Source organism: Anabrus simplex, chromosome 5 (genome assembly GCF_040414725.1).
Source record: "Anabrus simplex isolate iqAnaSimp1 chromosome 5, ASM4041472v1, whole genome shotgun sequence".
Lineage (NCBI taxonomy): Eukaryota > Metazoa > Arthropoda > Insecta > Orthoptera > Tettigoniidae > Anabrus > Anabrus simplex.
This window is the reverse complement of record NC_090269.1, coordinates 442,656,647-442,680,499: the sequence shown is the minus strand read 5'-3', so window position 1 is coordinate 442,680,499 and position 23,853 is coordinate 442,656,647. Positions and strand designations below refer to the sequence as shown.

The window sequence follows — 23,853 nt, the reverse complement described above, 5'->3', positions numbered from 1 at the left end:
ATGTACCATTACATAAAGCACAATAGAAGGAGCCTTGTTTTGAGTGCATTCGCAGGTGACTTCTGAGCTCTATCTTTCTAATAAATCTGCTGTAGCATACGGAACAAAAGTATGGCCTCTCCTTAGAGTGATCACTCATGTGACTTACTAGCTCTTTCCTTGTGTAGAATACATTATTGCAAACAGAACAAGCGAGGCTCCCCATCTTAGAATGAACCATCGCGTGACCTGTAAGATGTTCTTTCCTTCTAAACGTACCTCCACAAACAGAACAGCTGAAAGGTTTTTCGTCGTAGTGTAACAGCATGTGTCTCTTAAGACCGAACTTTCGGCTAAACGACTTACCGCAGACAAAACATAAATATGGTCTCATTGCAGAGTGAGCTTGCAGGTGTCTCTTCAGATCACCCTTCTGTTTAAATCTACTATCGCACAGAGCACAACAGAAGGGCCTTTCTCCGGAGTGAACTCGCAGGTGCATTTCCAAATCTCTCTTACTTAAACACGTACGTTTGCATTCTGTACAAATGAAATGTTTATCTACAGTTTGAACAGAAGAAACATTGGATGTTTTACACCTGTTGGGTCTCCGTGTAAAGTGCGAATGCGAGTTGGATTTTTGATGCCTCCTTGGTTTAAATTTATTGTTGCCATTTGAAATGCACGCCAGTCGTCTAGATTCAGTCAGCAAATGACGATTCTGATGAATTTCCTGTTTCATAGCCTTATCCCACGAGGGCAGCGGACGATTGATCAATATTCCAATATTCTCCACACTAAAATGCAAAGAAAACATTTACCATTTCACTCGAACAAAGAACTGAACAACAGATTCCATCAATATAAGTATCAGTGACTTTCATACATACTGTTTGAAAACTTAAAAGTTATTCCGGGCAAGTTGGCCGTGCGGTTAGAGGAGCGCAGCTGTGAGCGTGCATCCGGGAGATAGCGGGTTCGAACCCCACTCTCGCCAGCCCTAAAGATGGTTTTCCGTGGTTTCCCATTTTCATACCACACAAATGCTGGGGCTGTACCAATTAAGGCCACGGCTTGTTCCTACCGACTACTAGCCCTTTCCTATCCCATCATAGCCATAAGACCTGCAACTAGCAAAAAACATGAAAGTAAAAGGTATTTTTGAATTTAAAGATTATGTCATAACGAAAGCGGTGTCACCATCCAGTACAGGCACAAGAAGTAAGATGGAAACACTTCAGTACCTGGTATGGCTTTCGTTTCCCTGCATGACTGCAGGACATCTACGAGGCATATATCACAGAGCAGCGCTGGAATTCCCAGCTCCAGGAGTTAAGGTGTTAAGTTAAATGGAACACGAAGCCACATCGTCGCCTCGATTTGGCCTTGTACAGTTATATATACTTCACTTTAATAATAATGTTTCACGTCCCACTAACTACTCTTTTACGGTTTTCGGAGATGCCGAGGTGCCAGAAGTTAGTCCCGCAGGAGTTCTTTTACGTGCCAGTAAATCTACTGACACGACGCTGACGTATTTGAGCACCTTCAAATACCACCGGACTGAGCCGGGATCGAACCTGCCAAGTTGGGGTCACAAGGCCAGCGCCTTAACCGTCTGAGCCACTCAGCTCGGCACTTCACTTTAAATATTACGTTTTACATGTGCTTTGCTTTAGATCAATGAATTAAGATTGTATCCCCTACATCGATAGAGTTCTCATTCACATTAAATTGACCGTTCCCAGTCCATTTGGAATAAGTGATTAGGTAAAGTCAGAAGGCGATTCGAACGGTCCAAAATTCTGATGTCAAAGGGCTTACCCAAGCAAAATTAGGACGTCTGTTTGGGAACAAATAATTGACGACCAAAGTGGTGACTAATAAAATGTATTTCCTTATGGTAACGGCTTCATGAAGGCCATAAGAGGGGACCATATATTGGCGTCCATAATTTGAAAACTATAGAATGGCAAAGACAACGCAAAGCCATGAAATAGCTCATAGACATATAGAGCACTATTTCGGTTGAAATCAATTGAACTGCAGTAATTCAAATCTATACTGGAGGTCTGAAGGTAAGTTACGGGAACTGTAACAGAACATAGTTCTGAAACAAAAATCTATCTCTAACGTTTTATATTTCCCCCAAGTGAAAGCTTACCGCAAAATGAACAAAGAAATCTAAGTTCAGTCGTGAGCAGTTTCCGTGTCAGACTAATCAGCTGTCTTGCTTGATAACCTTGCGCGTTGCTCTACGACGTGTCGCTCGCTCACGTTCAACCTTGCTCGTAATGGCGGCGTATAATAGAGCAGTATCTGATCATCATGGCCGATAAGGTAGCCTTTTTATTCAGATTATCATGCGCTAAGGTATCCTGAATCGAATGGCGTACAAAACTGAAATCGTATTTCTCTTCTTCTGCTTCTTCTACAGCCTTTCCCACACGAGTGGGGTACCAGTATAGAGAACTTAAACCCTAGCAGTTAAACTCCTCCCGGTTTCGGGAGAGCACAGTGCATTTGTTATATATCATATCGGAGAAAACAGTACTTTTCGTGCATGTCGATGTGGGCCACGCGACAAAATAATTACTTAACTACATACCCGCTTAACATACGTAATAAAAGTAAATATTGCGAGGACGTCCTGCGGTACTGACAGGTTTGATATGCTAAGTGGGTTTTTTTGCTAGTTGCTTTACGTCGCACCGACACAGATAGGTCTTACGGCGACGATGGGATAGATAAGGTCTAGGAGTTGGAAGGAAGCAGCCATGGCCTTAATTAAGGTACAGACCCAGCATTTGCCTGGTATGAAAATGGGAAACCACGGAAAACCATCTTCAGGGCTGCCGACAGTGGGGCTCGAACCCACGATCTCCCGTATGCAAGCTAAGTCCAAAGTAGGTCCGTACGTTATCATTGTGTTTTGGTAGGTGTTAGTCAGAAATGTACAGCAAAATTAATGGCAAACATCTTCTTTACCTTACTTAGATTTCCTGACGTAGCAGGCTGGGTATTTCCAACTCGACTTCAGAGTCCTTAGGCCATCGAGGGGATATGTTTAGAGATAGTTGACTTCAGTTAATTGTTTATGTATCGTACATACTGTGAACGTAAATATTTTTATTTCATATCTGTAGAGCGTTTCACGCGGCGCACGACAAAAACGCAGTAACATACAGGAATTGATGCTTCAAATTTCAACTTCCCGATTCCCCGCTTGTCCACTCCCGTCCCCTACATGTGTTGTGTTACGCAATCACAATACTGAGTTGCTTGCCAAATGCAAGTCACATGTAAACAGCTGAAACCATGCGGTCATCAGTCCCGCGCTCATGTCTATACTCCGTTCGCTAGTAGAGCTGATGACTTCTGCGTATCCCATCCATTTTCCTTGAGAATTTTGAATCGTAATGTAAACACTTCACCGTTAACATTCTGTTTCAAATTAATTGCACCACGTCGCGGGACTTACGAGTTATGAACCAGTTACCCTTGGCGAAAAAGTGGATGACGGATCCTCTCTTGTATCATTGGGTTTATTATGCCCATAAATTTTCGGACACCCTATATATTGGATACTAATAAGTGACAAAATATCGTATAAAATTTGACAATCTAGTTAGTTAATTAATGAAAAGTATACATTCATGGGGCAAAAGTAAATGGTAAGACTCTCACGAAAGTCACTCAGAGGCTTGTCATTACAAAAGTGGATTCTGATGGAATTCCGGGACCGGTGCAATGATTTCCCATTCATGAGGTATTGATAGATATACTCGTTAAGTAACATTAGTCACGGATATAGTCACAGTTCTTGTGTTGTGGGACAGATCCCAGCATTTATATTCGAAACCAAGTTGAAAGAGGTAACCTCAGCCTTACATAGTATGAAAGGGCATCACGTTAGTGACGGTTTGCGGTCATAGCCTCCAGCTAAAAGTAGTAATTTGAATATTGGCATATACCAGATATTTAGTATATTAAATCGGAGCCTATCAAATGATTAGATCCGGCAACTTCATTAATATGAGGGGACCATATATACGTATACTACATTTACTGGTCGGATATTGTATACTCAACACCAAAACAAAGAATGTTATGCAAATTTTGGCAGCTTTTATATAGCTCAGTTTGAGGGCTAAATTATATTGTTTGAACTATAAAGTAAAATTTGTGAAGCTGAAAGTCATAAGAGGACTCCTTTGAGAAACAAACTGCAATGGAAATGAGGAACGCTGTCGCCTATATTGACGATTCAGTCCCCGAAGGGCTGGTTTTCCTCAATAAGTGAATTGACACTGAGTAGGAGTGTGAAAAAGTTGTTGGCGTTCGTATAGAAAAACAAGGACTTCAAAATGGAGGGCGAAAGGAGAGAAATCGATGAATTAGTGCGAGAAAGTTGGAATGTTCGCGAATGGAATGAAAGAGAGCACGCTAAAAGAAATCGGGAATATAAAGAAACGTTGGGTACACAGCCGGATAGAATCTTGAACGCAGAGGACAAAGGCAACAAAGACTCGGACTAACTGGGAACGTACTTAATAGCGATACGACTCGCTGAATTTAAACAAATTATTAAGTAGAGAGAGACAAACTCGGAGAAACAGACTTGAGTTAAAGGACGCGAAGGCAAGCGAGAAGAGACGTGCGAGCAGATGAGACAACGGCATCAGGAGAGTCTTGAGAGAGAAGCACGATACTGGAGGGCAGATTTTGAGAGAGAATTACGTCCAGAACAGAAAGAAAAGTGCTAAGAGATTATCAGAAGGTTCGTCAGGAATGGCCACGTTTTTGGGAGTACCCCTGAAAAGATAAAGTTGTGTGTTAAGTTCTTGAGAAGTAGACTTTAATGGGAAAGACGTGGCCAAAAGTGATGCGAAGTTAATAAAGATACGCGCCAAGACCCAGAGGGAGACGGCGGACTTCAAAGCTAAGCTAATGAGACAGAGGACCTCACAATCATCCAAATGGTAATGGTTCTGATTGCGGATAATGGGGAAATAGATCAGGATTCGCAAGTCTCCGAGGAGCTAGAAACCAAAGAAGAAACTGAAAGTGAGGCAGAGAAGAGAGTGTCTGTAATGGATATCGAAATAAGTACATTTGGTTATCAGTATGGCATCAAGATAGATGAATCTGATTTAAAGCGACCGCTAGGCTCCGAGATCGGCGAAGAATGAAATATGGAATTAGAGCTAGAGACTGGTCATGTTAATGTCCTGGCGACTATGGAAATAAAAATGAACACGTCTGATTCTCAAAGTAAAATTAAGGGAGACATACTTGAGGTAGAGCCACTACCAAACATAAGGCCGGGACATGTTTTTGTGGCTGTGATGTCCGATTGAATGAGTAACAGGCGTCATCGTGGGGAAAATATGTAAATACAGGCCATTGCGAAGAGAGAGAAGTATAGAAGAAGTGTACATGAATAAAGACAGTGGAATTAATTCATCGGCCGAGAAGAACAGAAGAAGCAGAAATGTGCAGGATGAATAAGTCTGCTTGTGGTATCTGAATATGTTGATATTGTGTGTGAAGGGGGGAAGCTCCCAGCTGTAGCGGATAGATTTAGATATGAGCGACTGTGACAAAGAATTCAGCTTCACCTTGACTCCAGTTGGCAAGTGAGGGAAATATGTGTTGCTGAACCGAACAGCAGTATGGGACTGTATCAGCTGAGAGAAAGTTGCGCCCGTTAGAAAGGTTATTGAGGCCAGAGACGAAGCCCTGCTGACAAGTGCTGGAACACGTTGCGAAGATTCGGTTCCTGTGCACCTTTTCCCAAGATGACAGTATTTTCATGTGTGTCTTTTATTCCTTCGATGTTAGGCCCCTTAAAACAACAAGCATCATGACAACAACTAGTACCCATGTGTGTTTCATGTCATGTCCAGTGATGTTTGTCTAGTGTATTGTATGGTTATTTTGTTCGATATGTTCTATTGGTTTGGGGATACTAGCATCGTACTGGCATCGTACGCATGTGAATAGTGTGGGTTCGATTTAATCTGTGCAGTTCTCTCCGCGACTAGGTCATAGAATCAGTGTGTTTTTCGGGTTAGAACGCCCAGTCCATTTTGCCATGCTCTAGTTACGTGTGTGATTTACAAATGCCGTATAAACCAGGAAAAGAAAACCAGAATAGACAAGACCCAAAGGAGGAATATAAGGCCATCAAAAAACAGGCCAACAGAATAGTAACACTAGCTACAAGTGAAGCGCAGCAATGCGTCTATGACGACTTGGAGACATCAGAGGTTGTGCAGCGGATCTATAAGGTCTCAAAAGGAAATTCAGGGATAATGTCACCACAAAATATATCCTTGATGATTGGAAAACATTGATGACTAACAATGAAGCCATTAACAACCGCTTGAAGAAATAGTTCGTAGGGTTACTAAATGAAGGGTTTCCAAGGTACAGAGCAGCTTCACTGTGTACAGGTGAGGGGCCTGTGCCTGAAGTCACCCCTGCTTGGCCATCAGATGATACAGGCATCAATTTTTTATAATGAGACAAAGTATCTCATAGTGCATTGGCACTGCCGGTGGCTACAATTAGCCTATGCAGTGGCCTCCACGGTATGCACTAGTCAGCGTCCTGGTAGGTGTGCTAGGTACCAACTGACGAGCCCAACCTAGCACACGAGAGCAAAACACTGGCAACCAGGAATGAGTTAGCTGGAAAATGTATAGTGTCCAATAACAGACCATTTATAATGGTATTATAAATTTACTCATTCAGAACAAATATTTCAGATTCCCTATGGGAATCAACATCTGTATCATACAAGCATAACACAGATGTGTGAGTAAATGATAGAATTTACAAGGATCTGTGATGTGTAGAACGCCCACCGTCCTGTTGTTAAGCTGTTACCAGTCTACTGGTGTGAGTCTGAGAGTTATGCAAGATGTGCAAAGAGGACTACATGGAGTAAAAAGCTCCCATGATGCCTCGCAGATGCGTTAGATAGCCTATCCACCAACTGACAGCATTTGACACAGGCCGCACTGCAGGACTGCATGAGGCTGGATGGTCATACCGTGCAACTGCTAGGTATGTGGGCATTTAAGATGTCATGTTGGCTTGATGTTCGACTTAATGGGTACCCGAAGGCACCCAATAACATCGTGCACGTTCGGGTTGACCAAGAAACACCACACGAGGGAGGACCGCCATATGGTGAGTCAAGCATTGCAGGATCCCATAACATCGGCACCTGCCATCCGCGAATATTTACTGGAGAATCTACAAGATCCTATGAGGTCCCACCCATTGCCTCAATGACCCGTATCCGCTGGATTGGGGACCTACCAGCCCATATGTCGGTTGGCATTGACACGAGTACACCAATGCCTGCGTCTGGAGTAGTGCCTTGCCCGAGAGGCATGGACGGAGGAATGACTGGCATTGCATCATGTTCAACAATGAGTCCTGCATCTCCATAACCTACGAGGACCATCACATGCGGATTTCACAGCATCGGGGGCAGAGGGTAGAACCTGCCCATATTGTGGAAGGACACACAGGGGTAATCCCTGGCATCAAAATGTGGAGAGCCAGAGGACATGCATTCAGATCAATTCTAAGTGATTCAGCAGCCCCTGACGGCGCAGCAATGTCAGACATTCTGAATCCGCACGTCCTACCCCTTACGGCACAGCATCCTGGGACAGTATGTCTATGGACTGCCTAGAGCAGGGATGGCAAACTTTTACAACTAGTTTGTCAATTAAGGTCTTGTGTATTATCTAGTGTGCCATCAGTTATTTTTCTTTAAAATTATCATGATACCCCTAATTTGACTTCAATTAGGAATTAGATCACATAACATATATATCCATAAGACTGAACGTTTTATGACTTTATTTTGCAAAATTCACCGAAAATTAAATTTTAAAAACACGTAAATTTTAAGAATAAGATATATTTTTTGTTTTAACCCAATAAAATGCAGGCATAAAAGTAACTGAGACATACCTCTCTATTAAAGCGTAATGTTGCTAGTTTTTTTACCTATTTATTAAATGTTACAAACATTAAATATATGGCATGTTGTCAGATCTGCCACAGAATTCAGATTCGCGTGTCACCTAGTGGCACACATGTCACAGTTTCGCCATCCCTGTGAGGTCCTCCCATGGCCAACAAGATACCCGGACCTCTCCATCACTGAACACACGTGGGACTCTGTCCCAGTACCAACCTCCGGGATCTGGAGGGACAGCTGCAACAACTTTGACACCACTCTGAACCTCATTACGGCATGCATTGCAGCCAGGGTGGAGGTAGGGGTGACACCGTACTAAACTGATGCCAACAGCCTTGTCTCTTCCATCCAAAATTGTAATCAGTTAAAAGCACATGGTCTTACAGCATATGCAGTTTTATTCACTTTCAACCACTCCTTCCAGGTGCTTAACTGTTTATTGTCAGGCGGTGTATGTTTTATGTTCCTGAAATTTTAAAAATGAGTGATTGCAAAGGAGACTGTGAATGAATATTTATTAAAGATTTAACAAATACAGTGTTACATACAGAAAAGTCAGTGAACACATCAGCATAATTGCTAGTGGCTTTACGTTGCACCGACACAGATAGGTCTTATGGCAATGATGGGATAGGAAAGGCCTAGGAGTTGGAAGGAAGCGGCCGTGGCCATAATTAAGGTATAGCCCCAGCATTTGCCTGGTGTGAAATTTGGAAACTACGGAAAACCATCTCCAGGGCTGCTGACAGTGGGATTTGAAACCGCTATTTCCCAGATGCACGCTTCACAGCCACATGGCCTTAACCACATGGTCAACTCACCCGGTCAGCACAAATGGAGGGATTCACAAGATAAAGAAGGTGATACCACTCAAAGGCCTCCTTAGACACACATTAATTGACAGTTATATTTCTCCAGAATGCTCTTGGATTATGCTGTGTGTGAAGTGAAGAACACAAGACAAATAGAAAATCTATACTTTTGAAAGTCATGATTTGGAAAGCTGTTCCTGAAATCGGTGGATTACATTAACGCCTACCAGAGCATTAAAATGTTCTTAAATATCGTGTAATTATAAGTTTGTATAGACATATGATATGTTTCATACATTATAACATACGACTTGGACATGGAGAAGAGCACAGACCCCAAACAAGAAACAAGTGGCATACAACTCCAATGAAATTATGCACAAAAACGAAGTTAATAATGCGTGAACACTGTACGAAACTCAATTTTTTTGTCCCGATTAACGAGTCACTAACGCTCGCTAGCCTCTCTCGCTTGTAGGACAACTGCTGTCCCGAATCCCCAGCCGTACAGCACACATGCTGCTGTAGCGAGCAGGAAACTCGATACACGAAGGCGATGGACGATGCACTCGCAAAATAAAGCATGAAATAAAAACGCTTGAAAATAAGGTTGGGTAAATTACACAGGCACATAAGAATTTATCCTTTATCCAAGCGGAAGAGTATTGACTGTACTGGAGGTTATATTGGTCGAAAATAGGAAGAATTAAAAATAAATTGGAAAATCAGAAGACGAGATAAAAACCGGAAAGTTCTGGGAAAATCAGAAGGGTTGGAAGGTATGCTATTGTACAGTTTTATTCCTCCCCTGCTTTCAGGCAAATAATTAATTCATTTACTCCTCCAACTACTATCACACATTACTACAATATTTCTACAACATCTAAACCCTCTACTTCACCCTACTTCCTAAATCATCGGGGGATCGGATATTTTGCCCGAAACTGCCCTACTTTAGTAACCTTTCATTCCTGTCGTTATTAGTCAGCTTTCAACTTAGGGGAAAAAACGGCAGGCAAATAAGAGTTTCTTTTTAAACCCTAATAATCTAAATTCTTATCTGGTGGCATGGATTTCCAATGTTCCAACTTCTATTCTTCTAGATTCTAGAGTGTCAACATTATTAATTATTCCCTTTTTGGTACTATTAAGAACTTATATCCTTTGACTTGTTTACAATTTGCTCAACTTAGTTGTCAACCAATTTTCCAACACATATTACATATTGTTGGGAAAAAAAGGAACTTGCTGTAGATATTAATAAATATGTAGTAAGAGATCTGGATATGATTTTTTGTCACACTGGCCTAATCTTCAATACAGCACATTTATCTACATCCTTTGCATTTGATACTTCAATCTCTATTCCTTCGACTGATCCTAAAGAACGCACTCCACAACATGGAACAGTTCAATCTCATGTTTATGCTATGCAGGATCACCTCGATGAGTTTCATTCTTTAACTACTGAATTTCCTGATGTTTAGGTACTGCTCATAATTATCAGGCTCACACTGATTTAGCAGATTACACCCTGGTCCATTCCCCTCCATACCAACTTAACCCTCTGTGAATAAAAATCCTAAATCAGCAAATTGATGTAATGTTTTCTAAGTTTGCAATTGTCCCCTCCACTCCTAATTATGTATCACCTGCCTTCCTGGTAGCAAAGCCTGATGGCTAATCAAGAATTATTGTGGGTTATTGAAAAGTAAATTCCAAAATATTTCATGGCACTTACCCTCTTTGCAAAATTCAATTGGCTTTTCATTATATTTCACATTACAACAAGTCCCCTCTGTTCCTCAAACAAAGTCAAGTCCCTTCCAACTTACTATTATCCTCTTCTATGTCTTCACATGTGAGGGATAAAGAAATATGCCACATCCAGCCTAGAGGTTGTCAATGAAGTAAACAAAGCTTTGAAAGAGTCCAGGCCATACTTTTAGTCACTGTATGCCTATAGTGAACTGCAGATCCAAATGTCCTCCATCTAGCATATTACAAGCTCTTTCATGTAAGTATATGATAATGACATACCGGCAAAAGAAAAAAAACTGTCCAACACAAGAAGGGCCGGGCATTGAAGGAGGGACACCTGCTATATTTCCATAAACCATTCGTATCCGATCTTGTACGAGTGACGTGTCTGTGCACCCCTTTCTTGGATATGAAAGTGGATCCCTCGCGATAACTTTACCTTAACCTTATAGGACCAGCTGATGATATATCGTCAGTGACAGTCCTTGCGAGAAAGACCAAATGACGATACATCGTCAATGGTCACACTGGCTAAAAAGACCACCTGACTATATTTCGTCAATGGAATATAAGGATATCTGTAGGCCAAACATTTTAATGCATGAATAATATAATGCTATATTAAGTGTCTTGAAGAACTTCTGGGACTGTTAGATTAAAGTTTGAACGAGTATGAGAGTCAAAGCACGAAATAATGAGTGCTATTGGACTAGACAAAAGTGTGACTGAATGGGTTGCTATATTTCTAGAAAATAGATCTCAGGGAATTAGAGTAAGTGAAGCATTATCTGACCCTGTAATAATTAAGAGGGTAATTTCTCAAGGCAGTATTATCGGACCTTTATGTTTTCTTATATATATCAATGATATGAGTAAAGGATTGGAATCGGAGGTAAGGCTTTTTGCGGATGATGTTATTCTCTATAGAGTGATAAATAAGTTACGAGATTGTGAGCAATTGCAGCATGACCTTGAAAATGTTGTGAGATGGGCAGCAGGCAATGGTACGTTGATAAACGGGTTTAAAAGTCAGGTTGTGAGTTTCACAAATAGGAAACGTCCTCTCAGTTTTAATTACTGCGTTGATGGGGTGAAAGTACCTTTTGGGGATCATTGTAAGTATCTAGGTGTTAATAGAAGGAAAGATCTTCATTGGGGTAATCACAAAAATGGAATTGTAAATAAAGGGTACAGATCTCTGCACATGGCCATGAGGGTGTTTAGGGGTTGTAGTAAGGATGTAAAGGAGAAGGCATATAAGTCTCTGGTAAGACCCCAACTAGAGTATGGTTCCAGTGTATGGAACCCTCACCAGGATTACCTGATTCAAGAACTGGAAAAAATCCAAAGAAAAGCAGCTCGATTTGTTCTGGGTGATTTCCGACAAAAGAGTAGCATTACAAAAATGTTGCAAAGTCTGGGTTGGCAAGAATTGAGAGAGAGAAGAAGAGCTGCTCAACTAAGTGGTATGTTATTTAACGTTAAGAATTTCATTCTTCAGGTTCCGTATTGAATCAAGATTCACAATAAAGAAAGAAAAAGATAATATCCACCTTTTCAATACTATATATTACATGAAAATTTTACATTTTTGTTAAATCATCATGTTTTATGTACATCTGGTACCGGTTTCGACAAGATTCCATGTCATCATCAGCCAAGGACAAATTACACAAAGACAAAATACATTGATCATGACTCCCATAGTAATATCACAATAATAGTTCAAGAAGTATACGTGATAAAGTTAAAATGATATTTACATATACAAGCTGATTGTCAGTAAGATAAAAATGGTTGTTTTTTTATAGCGTGTACACCTTAGTTTTACTAATTGAAAGAATGACTAGTTAAAAGAAATTTATTCTACTTGTAGCAAAAAAAAGAATTATCAGCTTTTGATCTATGTTACTTCTATCTGTTGAACAGTCGGGTTCATTTTACAAAGGCTTTATGATGATGTTTGACATATTAAAAGAAGTGAACAAACACTTAGTCATGAGTGATCCATATAAATACGTGCACAATAAAAAGTAAAAATTATTCTAATGGGGCTTCAACTTGGACTTGACAAATGAAGAATTTTAGTGTATTGTCCAATGTAACCAAGATGGATTAGTTGTCACTGCAAGTTGATCTTGACAAGCAAAGTGCCCATTGGAAAGTTCTATATATATCAGTTTTTACTCTGATATGTTTGTTTATATCGTATTACGGAGTAGGTTGAACATAGTAAAGTAGCCGAGGTTCTTGTTGAATTGGTACTTGCAGAAAGGATCTTATGATGCGAGTTGTAAATACAAAAGTTAATCAAGAAAGGTCCTGAACCTAGACAAAACCTATAAGAAAATGAGACGCGATTTAGATTTATGTAAACCCGGAAAAATATATTATTAAAGGAAAAGGAGTAGAAGACTCACCTCAGGTGCCAAGTTGATAGCAGATGTAACGGGGAGGAACTGACAGACTAAATGTCGAGGGACGGACCTTCGGAGGGGATGGGGAGGGGTGGCGTTTCTAAGTAGGGGGAAGGGGAAGCGCGGTAGAGGCGGAGCTATAATAGGGTGGGCGCAGACGGTGGTAGGCGTAATATGTACAAGTGTGTTATGTATAGTTTTGAAGATTGATTGATTTTTGGGTATTTTAAGATTGTTCAATATTTTAATAAATGGGTTTTTCAGAAAGGTCATTGAGATTAAAATTTGGAATATGGTACTGATCAAGTAAAATATAAAATTGTTGAGTTAAATCAAGTACGGGGCCTTTATTAATTCAATGATATCTATATCGTGGTCTAAGCCATAAAATTTTTGTTTATTGTCGTTTATATGTTGACCTACTGCGGAAAATTTTCTCTATTTGATTGCGTTTACGTGTTCTGTGTATCTGATTTTGAATGATCTACCTGTCTGTCCGAAATAAGTACTGTGACAGTCGTTACAATGAAATCTATAGACACCTGACTTATCAAAAGGGTTGGAAGTGTTAATTAAGTTAGAGTTATGTAAAATGTCTAGGTTTCTATTATTGGTTCTGAAGGAAATGTTGATATTCTGTTTCTTGAATATGTTTGTAATTTTATGGATGTTACAGTTGAATGTAAAAGTTGAAAAAGTTTTTGATTTAGTTGCTTCTTTAAGTAGGTTAGATTTTGGGCGATGCCTGAACTTACTAATTATACTTTCTATAAAATTCTTATTGTAGCCATTATGAAATGCAATATTGCGTATGGTGTTTAATTCTTTATTAAGGTCTGATTTCGACATAGGAATATTGAATGCTCGGTGTACTAGGCTGTTGTAGGTGACCCGTTTATGATTAAGGGGATGAATAGAGTCCTGTTTTATTGTTGTTGCAGTATGTGTGGGTTTTCTATAAATTTTTTATTCAAAAGAAGAAGGAAGCCTGGTGATAGTGAGATCTAGAAAATTGATGGCATTATTGACTTTGGATTCTAGCGTAAATTTAATGTCTGCATCGATAGTGTTTAGGTGTGTTAGAGTAGTAGCTGCGTCTATACTATGTTGGTCCATAATAATGAATACATCATCCACATACCTGGACCAGAGATGTATGTTGATAAATATTGCATTATTGTCTATTTTTGTGTGTTCTAAAAAGTCTAAGTATATCTCTGTTAAGATTCTGGACGCTGGTGAACCCATAGCTAGTCTGTTCTGCTTGTATATTATTTTGTCAAATGTGAAGTAGTTATTATTAATTAAAAGCTTCAATATAGACATAAAATCAGATATTTCAAGTTGACTAAGTTGACTATGGGTGTGTTAGTTTTGAGGGATAATTTGCAAAAGTTTTTCTGGTTTAATACTTGTGTACATGTTAGTGATATCAAACGAGTGTAAAGAGTGATATGGTTGAAGTGTAAAGTCATCAAGCTGTATAATAAGTTGTAATGGATTCTTTATATATTTTTTTGACTGAAAAGTGTAATGTTTTTTAAGGAATTGTTGAGTGAATTGTGCTAGTTTATACAAAGGACTAGGTCTATAGTTTAGAATAGGGCATATTGGGACATCAGTTTTATGTATTTTAGGTTGTGCTTTTACGGTGGGTAGTCCTGGGTTCATTTTAATAAGTTTACTTTTTTTGCTGTCAGTTAGGAGAAAAGATGTACTTTTAAGTGTCTGCTTAAGCTGCCGTTGGATAGCTTGGGTTGGATCTTTGTTGATTATTGTAAAGGTGCTGTCTGTGAAAAACATTTTTGTTTTATATATGTATTCTGTTTGATCAATTATTACAGTGGTATTTCCTTTGTCTGCCTTCGTAACAATGGTGTGGGTATTTTTTATTTTATTTTTGAGTTGAATGATCTTTTTTCTATCTTCGAGTTGTGATTTGGTTATGTTCGGGGTAGGTGACGTAAAGGTTTTCTTTAATTGTTTATTAGCTTCGTGTCTGAGCTCATCCTGTATGTCAAAAGGCATCTTTCGGATTGCTGCTTCTGTTTCTATTATTAGTTTTTTAGCAACATTTGATGGATTATAATTAGGCCAGTTATGCTTAGGGCCCTTTGACAAAATAGTGATCTATTCGTCACCAAATGTTGCCTTAGATAGGTTGATAAATGGGAGATGAAACTCGGTTAGGGGGTGACTAGCGGTATTCGGGCTGATCGAGTTATTGGGTATTTTGTTGGTTGTAGAAGATTTGGTAAGAAGGGTTTGAAACTTGTTGTTTAAGGTGGACTGTTTTTGAACAAGTAAAGTGGATAGTTTATTGTAGACTTTCTCTTAGAAAATATTCCATTGTGAGTCTGATAACAACGTAGCAACTTCGAGGTGAGTTTCATATAATCGGTTGTTTAACCCTTAACTTGACGATGTGCCATTTTTTGCACACTAATATTTAAAAAATATTATCAAATCATCAAGTCAAGCTTTGCATATTTCCTTAAGACTATGTATTTGTCGGACATTCTACAGCACGTGGAAAGAGTTATGTCTCCATCTGCCGGTGCAACTGTGTACTGCATCTACTTTGAGTGAACATGGCGGAGAGAAAGCGCGGTCACCCTAGACAGCAGGTAAATATATGTTTCAAATCGTGTTCGTAGAGCTAAAACAATAGTTTCCAGTTGTCAAATTATAAGCAAGAAGGTTTAGAATTTTGGCTAATGCTTGTTATTTTCTTCTAAACACTAAATTAGAGTAGTTATAATTTGAATTATAGCGCGCCATTTTTGGCACATTACCAAATTTACGAGAGAGCTGCTATTTGTACAAGTGTACCAGAAATGGCACAGTGCCAAATATTCAGTAATACCTGTAAGTTTTAGAATTTTCTGAAATGTTCAATATAGCTCCTCTGTTTCAAACTTTTTTATTCAATTTTCTGTGACAGAAACCATATATTATAAGTTACATATTTTATGTAACATTTACTATACAATACTCATTTCAATTTTAGGAAGAAAATGAGGCATTTTCCCATCACACAAGGAGAATAATGGCGTTAATTCCTGAGCCAGGATCATCGGACATTGGTTCAGATCTTGATGACGAAGAAAAGGATGAACTTCATTATTTTTTGGAAGATGCCCATAAGGAGACTGCAAGTGACTGTGAATCTGATAGTGTCAATGTGAGTTCACCTCCACCATTTCTTCCAGACGAGCTTGTGGAAATGCTTGACAGTTTTGATAAATATGACTTTTTGGACACAACAGATGGTATTGCTTCAAAAATAAATGAACCTACAGAATTTGGGGAAGATACATTTTGTGACAATTCGATTCCAGTAGTGGTTCCATCTCCTCACAATATCATGGGAAGTGAACTGAGTAGAAGTATTGGTGATTCTGGCCTGGTGGCTGCCGGTTGTAGTGCTGAGGCCGTTGCATCTTGTTGTGAGACAGGTCCTGAAGCTGTTATTTCTCCATTTGCTGCCAACATTATTCATACTGATGAATTGTCGTTAGCCGAATCCACGGAAAGTGTGCCTATCTCTAATCATCCAGGTTTACTGGCTTCAGACTTTGCACAAGTTTCTAATTCATCCAAGGAATCACCTTCTACTTCAGGTATGATAACACGTTCAGTAAAAAGTAACAACAATGAAAGTGTTGAGCCAAATTGCACTATTACTTCTAACAGCATAAAACTAACTGGATCATTATAAAAAAAACGAAGAAGTTTCACACCGCCTGCTAGATATCAACCTGCTAACAAAATGTCCCATACATCCAAAGACAATGCTAACAAATCTGTGAAAGATCTAAGAAAAAAACAACAGTGCATAGTGAAAACTACCAGAAAAATAAAATCAAAGACTGTACCCAAAGATAAATACAAATGGAGACCTGGGTCTTTAACTGATAAACCAGACTTTGTACGTAGGGACCTGCAAATTCCTGATACAATCAAAACTCCTTTCGAATATTTAAAAACATTATTCTCTGATACTTTGGTGGACTTGATTGTTTATAATACCAATGTTTATTCGGTATAAAATAGAGGCAAATCAATCGGTGTTACCAAAGAAGAAATATGTGACATAATTGCAATCGAAATATTGATGGGCATAGTTTCAATGCCTTCTTACACTGACTACTGGTCTCACAAATTTCGGTATTCAGGAGTAGCTGATATCATGTCTAAAGCGATACCAACAGATAAGACGGTTCATACATTTTGTGAACAATGAGGATGTGAATGATGACAGATACTTTAAAGTTCGACCAGTCTGTGATATTATTAGACAGGGATGTTTATCTATTCCCCAAGAATAGCGTTTCTCAATTGATGAAATGATCATTCCATACAAAGGAAGGAAAGCAGGTTCTAGAAAGCAGTATTGTCCGAAAAAACCTAAGAAGTGGGGTTTTAAAATGTTTGTTTTGGCTGGCATCAGTGGAATCGTATATGATTTTGTATTGTATGGTGGTGAGAATACATTCCTTGGGTACACTTTTAGTGAAAAGGTGTCTCAATTTGGTCTTGGAGGAAAAGTTGTGATAGCACTATGTAAATCTATTGTCGATAGTCCTTTATCAATAGTGTATTTCGATAATTATTTCACCTCAGTAGATTTGATTCACTACCTGAGAAATGAATTTGGGATTTTCAGCCTTGGAGTAATAGCCAGCTACAGAACACAAAGTTACGACTTGCCTGATCAGAAAGAGCTAAAGGAAAGGGGGAGAGGATCGATCAGTCAGATTGTTTCAGAAGAGGAAAAAATTAACATTGTTCGATGGCAAGACAATAAGCTCTTTTGCTGATGCTTACCCTGTCAGTAAAGTAAAGAGATACTCAAAAGAACTGAAACAAAGAGTTGAAGTAGATTGCCCAAATGTTGTGAAAGAATATAACACCCATATGGGTGGTGTTGACATTGCAGGCATGCTAGTTGCACTCTATAGAATTTGGCTCAAAACAAAACGTTGGTATCTTCAGATTTTTGCACAGTTGATAGACACCTGCCTCAATAATGCCTGGTTGTTACAGAGGAGAGAACTACGCCTGAATGGTCTCAAAAACAAGATGACACTGAAAGAGTTTCGATACGAAATATATCAGTGTCTTCTGAAATGTAACAGAATGAGAGAAAATGGAAGAAATATGAAAAAAATTGAACCTCCTAGAGAAGACAATAAAGGAGCCATCAGATCCAAGACCATCAGAAGATGTCCGTCATGACTTTATTGCACACTTCCCAGTTTATACAACGAGAGGGAGGTGTAGATATTGTGTGAAAGGAAAATCAGTAATCCAGTGCAGTAAGTGCGAAGTAAGATTATGTTTAAAGGAAAACAGTAATTGCTTCGTAGGATTTCACAATAAATTGTGAAATTGTAAAATTAACAGTGAAATAGTAAGTTGTAAGTTGTGAAAAAGATGAAAAAGATGAAAAGATGAAACAGTGAATATAAAATTCCAGACTAAAAACTACTGTATGCAGTGCTTTTTAGGCAAAACTTGGCATATACCTTGTTTTGGGTTTATGTTTTATGTTTTTTGATTATGTAAAGTATTGCAATGTTTAATAAAATTAATTCTACTACGATGAAGTTCTTAAATATAGTATATGATTGACTAAAATTTTTTGATTTTTCCTCTACCTTATTTTCTCTAATACTTAGCAATGTGCCATTTTTGGCACACACAAAACAGTGGTTATATTATCTACAATTTAGCAATGTGCCAAAAATGGCACATACAAGAAAGTGGGTTTAAGGAATTCAAAAATTTTTAAAAATATTTTTCTCACATTCCTTAGCATCAATATATGCAATAAAAAGTATAAAACTATTTGTACACAAAATTATTTTTCTCTGCCAATTTAAGGGTTAAGAGTGATTTTTTTCTTATGTAGAAATTTTAGTACATTTCTAAGCCATAATTTGTTAGTTTTATACTGGACTTTATATTGATGCGGTAAGACGTGTCTCTTGTTGTTGTTCTTTAGAAAATTTGGAGTCAGATTCTTAATAAAGTCTATGTCTTTGATTAATATTCCTATTTTAATTCTTACGCTCATATAATAATGAGCTTTACTCTTTGCCTGGTTGGCTATATTATTTAACATTAAGAATTTGATTCTTCAGGTTCCGCGTTGATTCAAGATTCACAATAAAGAAAGAAACAGATAATATCCACCTTTTCAATACTATATATTACGTGAAAATTTTACAGTTTTGTCAAACATCGTCATAAAGCCATTATAAAATGAACCCGACTGTTCAACAGATAGAAGTAACATAGATCAAAAGCTGATAATTCTTTTTTGCTACAAGTAGAATAAATTTCTTTTAACTAGTCATTCTTTCAATTAGTAATACTAAGGTGTACACCCTATAGAAAAACAACCATTTTTATCTTACTGACAATCAGCTTGTATATGTAAATATCATTTTAACTTTATCACGTATACTTCTTGAACTATTATTGTGATATTACTATGGGAGTCATGATCAATGTATTTTGTCTTTGTGTAATTTGTCCTTGGCTGATGATGACACGGAATCTTGTCGAAACCGGTACCAGATCTACATAAAACGTGATGATTTAACAAAAATGTAAAATTTTCACGTAATATATAGTATTGAAAATGTGCATATAATCTTTTTCTTTCTTTATTGTGTAAGTGGTATGTTTCGAGCTGTCAGCGGAGAGATGGCATGGAATGACATTAGTAGACGAATAAGTTTGAGTGGTGTTTATAAAAGTAGGAAAGTTCACAATATGAAGATAAAGTTGGAATTCAAGAGGACAAACTGGGGCAAATATTCATTTATAGGAAGTGGAGTTAGGGATTGGAATAACTTACCAAGGGAGACGTTCAATAAATTTCCAATTTCTTTGAAATCATTTAGAAAATGGCTAGGAAAACAAGAGATAGGGAATCTGCCACCTGGGCAACTGCCCTAAATGCAGATCAGTATTGATTGATTGATTGATAATCATAAACAAGTACAGTGCAGCACATTTAATGAAGAGCACCATCTCGTGCTTGCCAGCCCGCACTAAACTTATCGCCGAGCTGTGCAGTCTGCTGTTGCCGTTTCAACATAAACCACATGTGGCGGCAAGTAACGTAGTGCACTCTTCTCAATTTTATCGTTTGTTTGTTTCCTTATTTACGGCATCTCCTTTCCAGAAATCTGATAAATCTAACAAGTGATTTTCAGAGTTCTTTTCGACTACAATTCGCAACTTGTCATACATTTACGAGAAACACCCATGGCTGTATCACTTGAAATGGAAAGCAACATTGAAAATTTTTTTTTTGCTAGTTGCTTTACGTCGCACCAACACAGATAGGTCTTTTGGCGACGATGGGACAGGAGAGGAAAGGGCTAGGAGTGGGAAGTAAGCGGCCATGGCCTTAATTAAGGTACAGCCCCAGCATTTGCCTGGTGTGAATATGGGAAACCACAGAAAACCATTTTCAGGGCTGCCGACAGTGGGGTTCGAACCTACTATCTCCCGAATAGTGGATACTGGCCGCAATTAAGCGACTGCAGCTATCGTGCTCGGTAACATTCAAAATAATTATCCACTTGGAAAGGAGATACTGTAAATTAGCAAACAAACCAAACATACAAATGATAAAACTGAGAAGAGTGCACTAGGTTAAAATGAAATGGCGTATGGCTTTTACTGGCGGGATTGTTCGAGCACATGTTCGTCTCGCCAGGTGCAGGTCTTTTGAAATTATGTCCTTAGGCGACCTGCGCATCATGATGAGGGTGAAATTATTATGAAGACAACACATACACCCAGCCCCCATGCCAGAGAAATTAACCAATGATGGGTAAAATTTCCGACCCTGCCGGGAATCGAACCGGGGAACCCTGCGACCAGCAAGCTAATCATTCAGCCATGGAGCTGGACAGTGCACTTGGTTACTTGCCACCTCACGTCATAAGGTTCTTCTTCTTCTTATTATTATTATTATTAATCTTTAACCTTTATAGACCAGCTGAAGAACTGTATGTACCACATGCCAAGAAGGATGCCATGGTGTGTGCACTGCAAAACATATTTTAAAATAACTTTTTGTAAGTGTGGAAAACAACTGGAAACATTTTAAAACATTATTGGGTCAGTGTCAGTGTGTTATATTGTAGGTGTGTATTGGTGTTATTCGAGGTTCTGGCTTTATAACTACAAAGTCCAGGCAAACAATGTGTGCTACAGATACTTCATTTCAACATTTAAAAAATATTTTTAGCATATACATAAAATATTCTTTATTTTAAAATATTAATTTGGATCAAACTGCATCCAATTACATCTCATAAGAAAAAGGGCTGTTTTCTCAAGATTTTGAGAAATGAATCGTGAAGAAACATTTATTACAGACTAAGTTATAAGTTTCTGAAAGGGAATGTAAAGATATGCCTCGAACGCCTTGGTCTTTTTCGCCATACCACATGCTAAACAGCTGGTCTTCTTAGGCGCGCCCTCCTTGAATATACCCGGTCCGTTAAGGCATTGTTTTTCGTTTTAGAACAACATAAGTTGCACCTGTTACAGGAAGCATACAGTACATCATTGTTTTTTGCCTCTTGTAGTGCACAGGATAACATTCGATATCCCTTTCTTATTGATTGTTCGGCATACGGAAACTGATTGGTGTCTGACCTGTAGTTCCTATTTGGTAGAGCAAATAATCCTTCACTGTACACTTCTCAATCACGAAGCGATGAAAATCAATCACTTGGTCGAAATCATTCAGCATAATGTTGTTCATCGCAGAAGAGAAAGTCCATTTCTCTTCATAAAATGAATGAAGCCTCGGCTAACCTTCAAATCTGAGACACTGATTCCATGCACAGCAGCTATTTCTTGTCCTTTAAAATACAGCTTTTCGTGAGAAACGGCATATCCAGCGTTGCATAAGAAAATTGCACATTTAAGCACATCCTCCCCTACTATAAAAAACTTCCCACTTTTTAGTCCGCAAGATGTTTTGCGAGACTTGTTGGTCGCTTAAAGTGCACTTCTCCGTCACCACGGTATCAATGGTAGCGCACATTGCATTCGGACGCTGAATACTTCTGGCCTACTGCCCTATTCCCATAGGTTTCGGCGTAACTGATTACCGCAAGTTTATATGATGCACTATTACTCTAATGCTCACTGTGGATTAACAATTCTGAAATCACAGAAAACATGTGTCCCGTACCCAAAACACTTGTAAAATACATTTGTACCTGACTGGAATAGAGCGTCACTAGTCACTTCAGCACTGATTCTGTCACTGAACTAGTGCAGTGGTATTTGCTACTGGCTGACAACAGCACGTTGCCCAGTTTTGCAATAGGTAGGCTGCTATATGAGTACTGTAGATGACATTTTTATCTCAAAACACATCTAGAGCTGTGTGATGGATGTTCAAAGTAGAGCATTTCTCCATTATCAAGGTAACCACGGTAGCGCACGTTGCATTCGGACGCAGAAAACTTGTGGCCTACTGCCCTATTCCCATATGTTTTGGTGTAACTGATTACTGTGAGTTTATATGATGCACTATTACTCGAATACTTGCTCAAATACGTGAACATTTATTTTTCTCCACTCTGGACCCAAAAAGATAGGGATGCATAAATTATGCAAGGGCATTAATTATGCAAGAAAATATGGTAGCTTCCTAAGAAATACAGTTGTAAAATAAAGAATTAAACTGGCAATAATACGCAGTGAATGGAAATCAATAACTGGCCTCGGAGCATCCCAATGGATAGGTTAACAAACTGTACTTACTGGTTTTCTTCTTTGACACACGGGACTAGTTGATGAATTGCTTGTTCTTCCATGAATATTTCATCCTTAACCTTCACAGAGGCCTATAAGTAAGAAATACAGAAAGCATATCAATTAATTACACAGAATTTGAAAGATTGACATAGGACAGGGGGGCATAGAAGGATGCATTAAACCACTGTATGGCCTAGACAACAAATTAAGAAGTGACACAATGATGTAGCAAACATGTAAATAAACAAGACTGAGCAAGCGGCCGAGCGGTCTGGGTCTTGTAACTATCAGAATGGGTTCGAACCCCCACTGTCGGCAGCCCTGAAGATGGTTTTCAGTGGTTTACCATTTTCACATCAGGCAAATACTGGGGCTGTACTTTAATGAAGGCAATGACCACTTCCTTCCCACTCCCGGCCCTTGTCACCATAAGACCTATCTCTGTCAGTGCAACGGAAATCAAATTGTAAAAAATAAACACAAAACAGCTGACAAGGTCAGTTTCATATCTGCAAAATAAAAATGTAATCCAATATAAAAAATGAGAAATACAAAGGAACAAGTAAGTATCCAATCAAGTCATTGTGATGGAACAGTCCATTACAGACAATTTTGAGAACATATAAATACATAATTCATCAGTGAATTACCTCCTGAACTGTATTCTTGCCTCAAGCTGCCAGTGAAATATAAGACTTAACGATTTTGATGCAAACCCACAATAGGACATCATATGCACAGAATGCAAGGCATGGTTCAATGGATTGTGGAACACTGTAAAAAAATTTTTTATAACTACCTCAGTTTAAAAGGTATGGAAGTAAAGTTTCGTATGTGAGCCTGATATACTTCCAAGACTTTAAACATGTGACTTGCATTTGACAAGAAATATTTCACAGAATACTGCGCACAAAAAATTATTACTTTCTTATTAAAAAAGGAAGAAACATAATTTGAAATGAGTTTTCACATTGTATACAAAAACCAAAGTGACTAAGTGAAGATGATTAATGTTAGCTCTTATTCAGGATCATACATACCAACTTCTATTGTTCAATTAGGCCTACTT

General features: G+C 38.6%; 1 protein-coding gene across 1 annotated transcript in view; it reads right to left on the bottom strand.

Moving 5' to 3' along the window:
* Positions 1-23,853, bottom strand: part of LOC136874627 (zinc finger protein 664) — a 110,135-nt gene that overhangs the window by 24,348 nt on the left and 61,934 nt on the right. Inside the window, exons 5-6 of the mRNA XM_068227890.1 lie at positions 22,791-22,873; positions 259-776 (exon numbers count right to left, since the gene is read on the bottom strand). Coding sequence (XP_068083991.1) covers positions 259-776; positions 22,791-22,873 — 601 coding nt within the window. The remainder of the gene's footprint in view (positions 1-258; positions 777-22,790; positions 22,874-23,853) is intronic.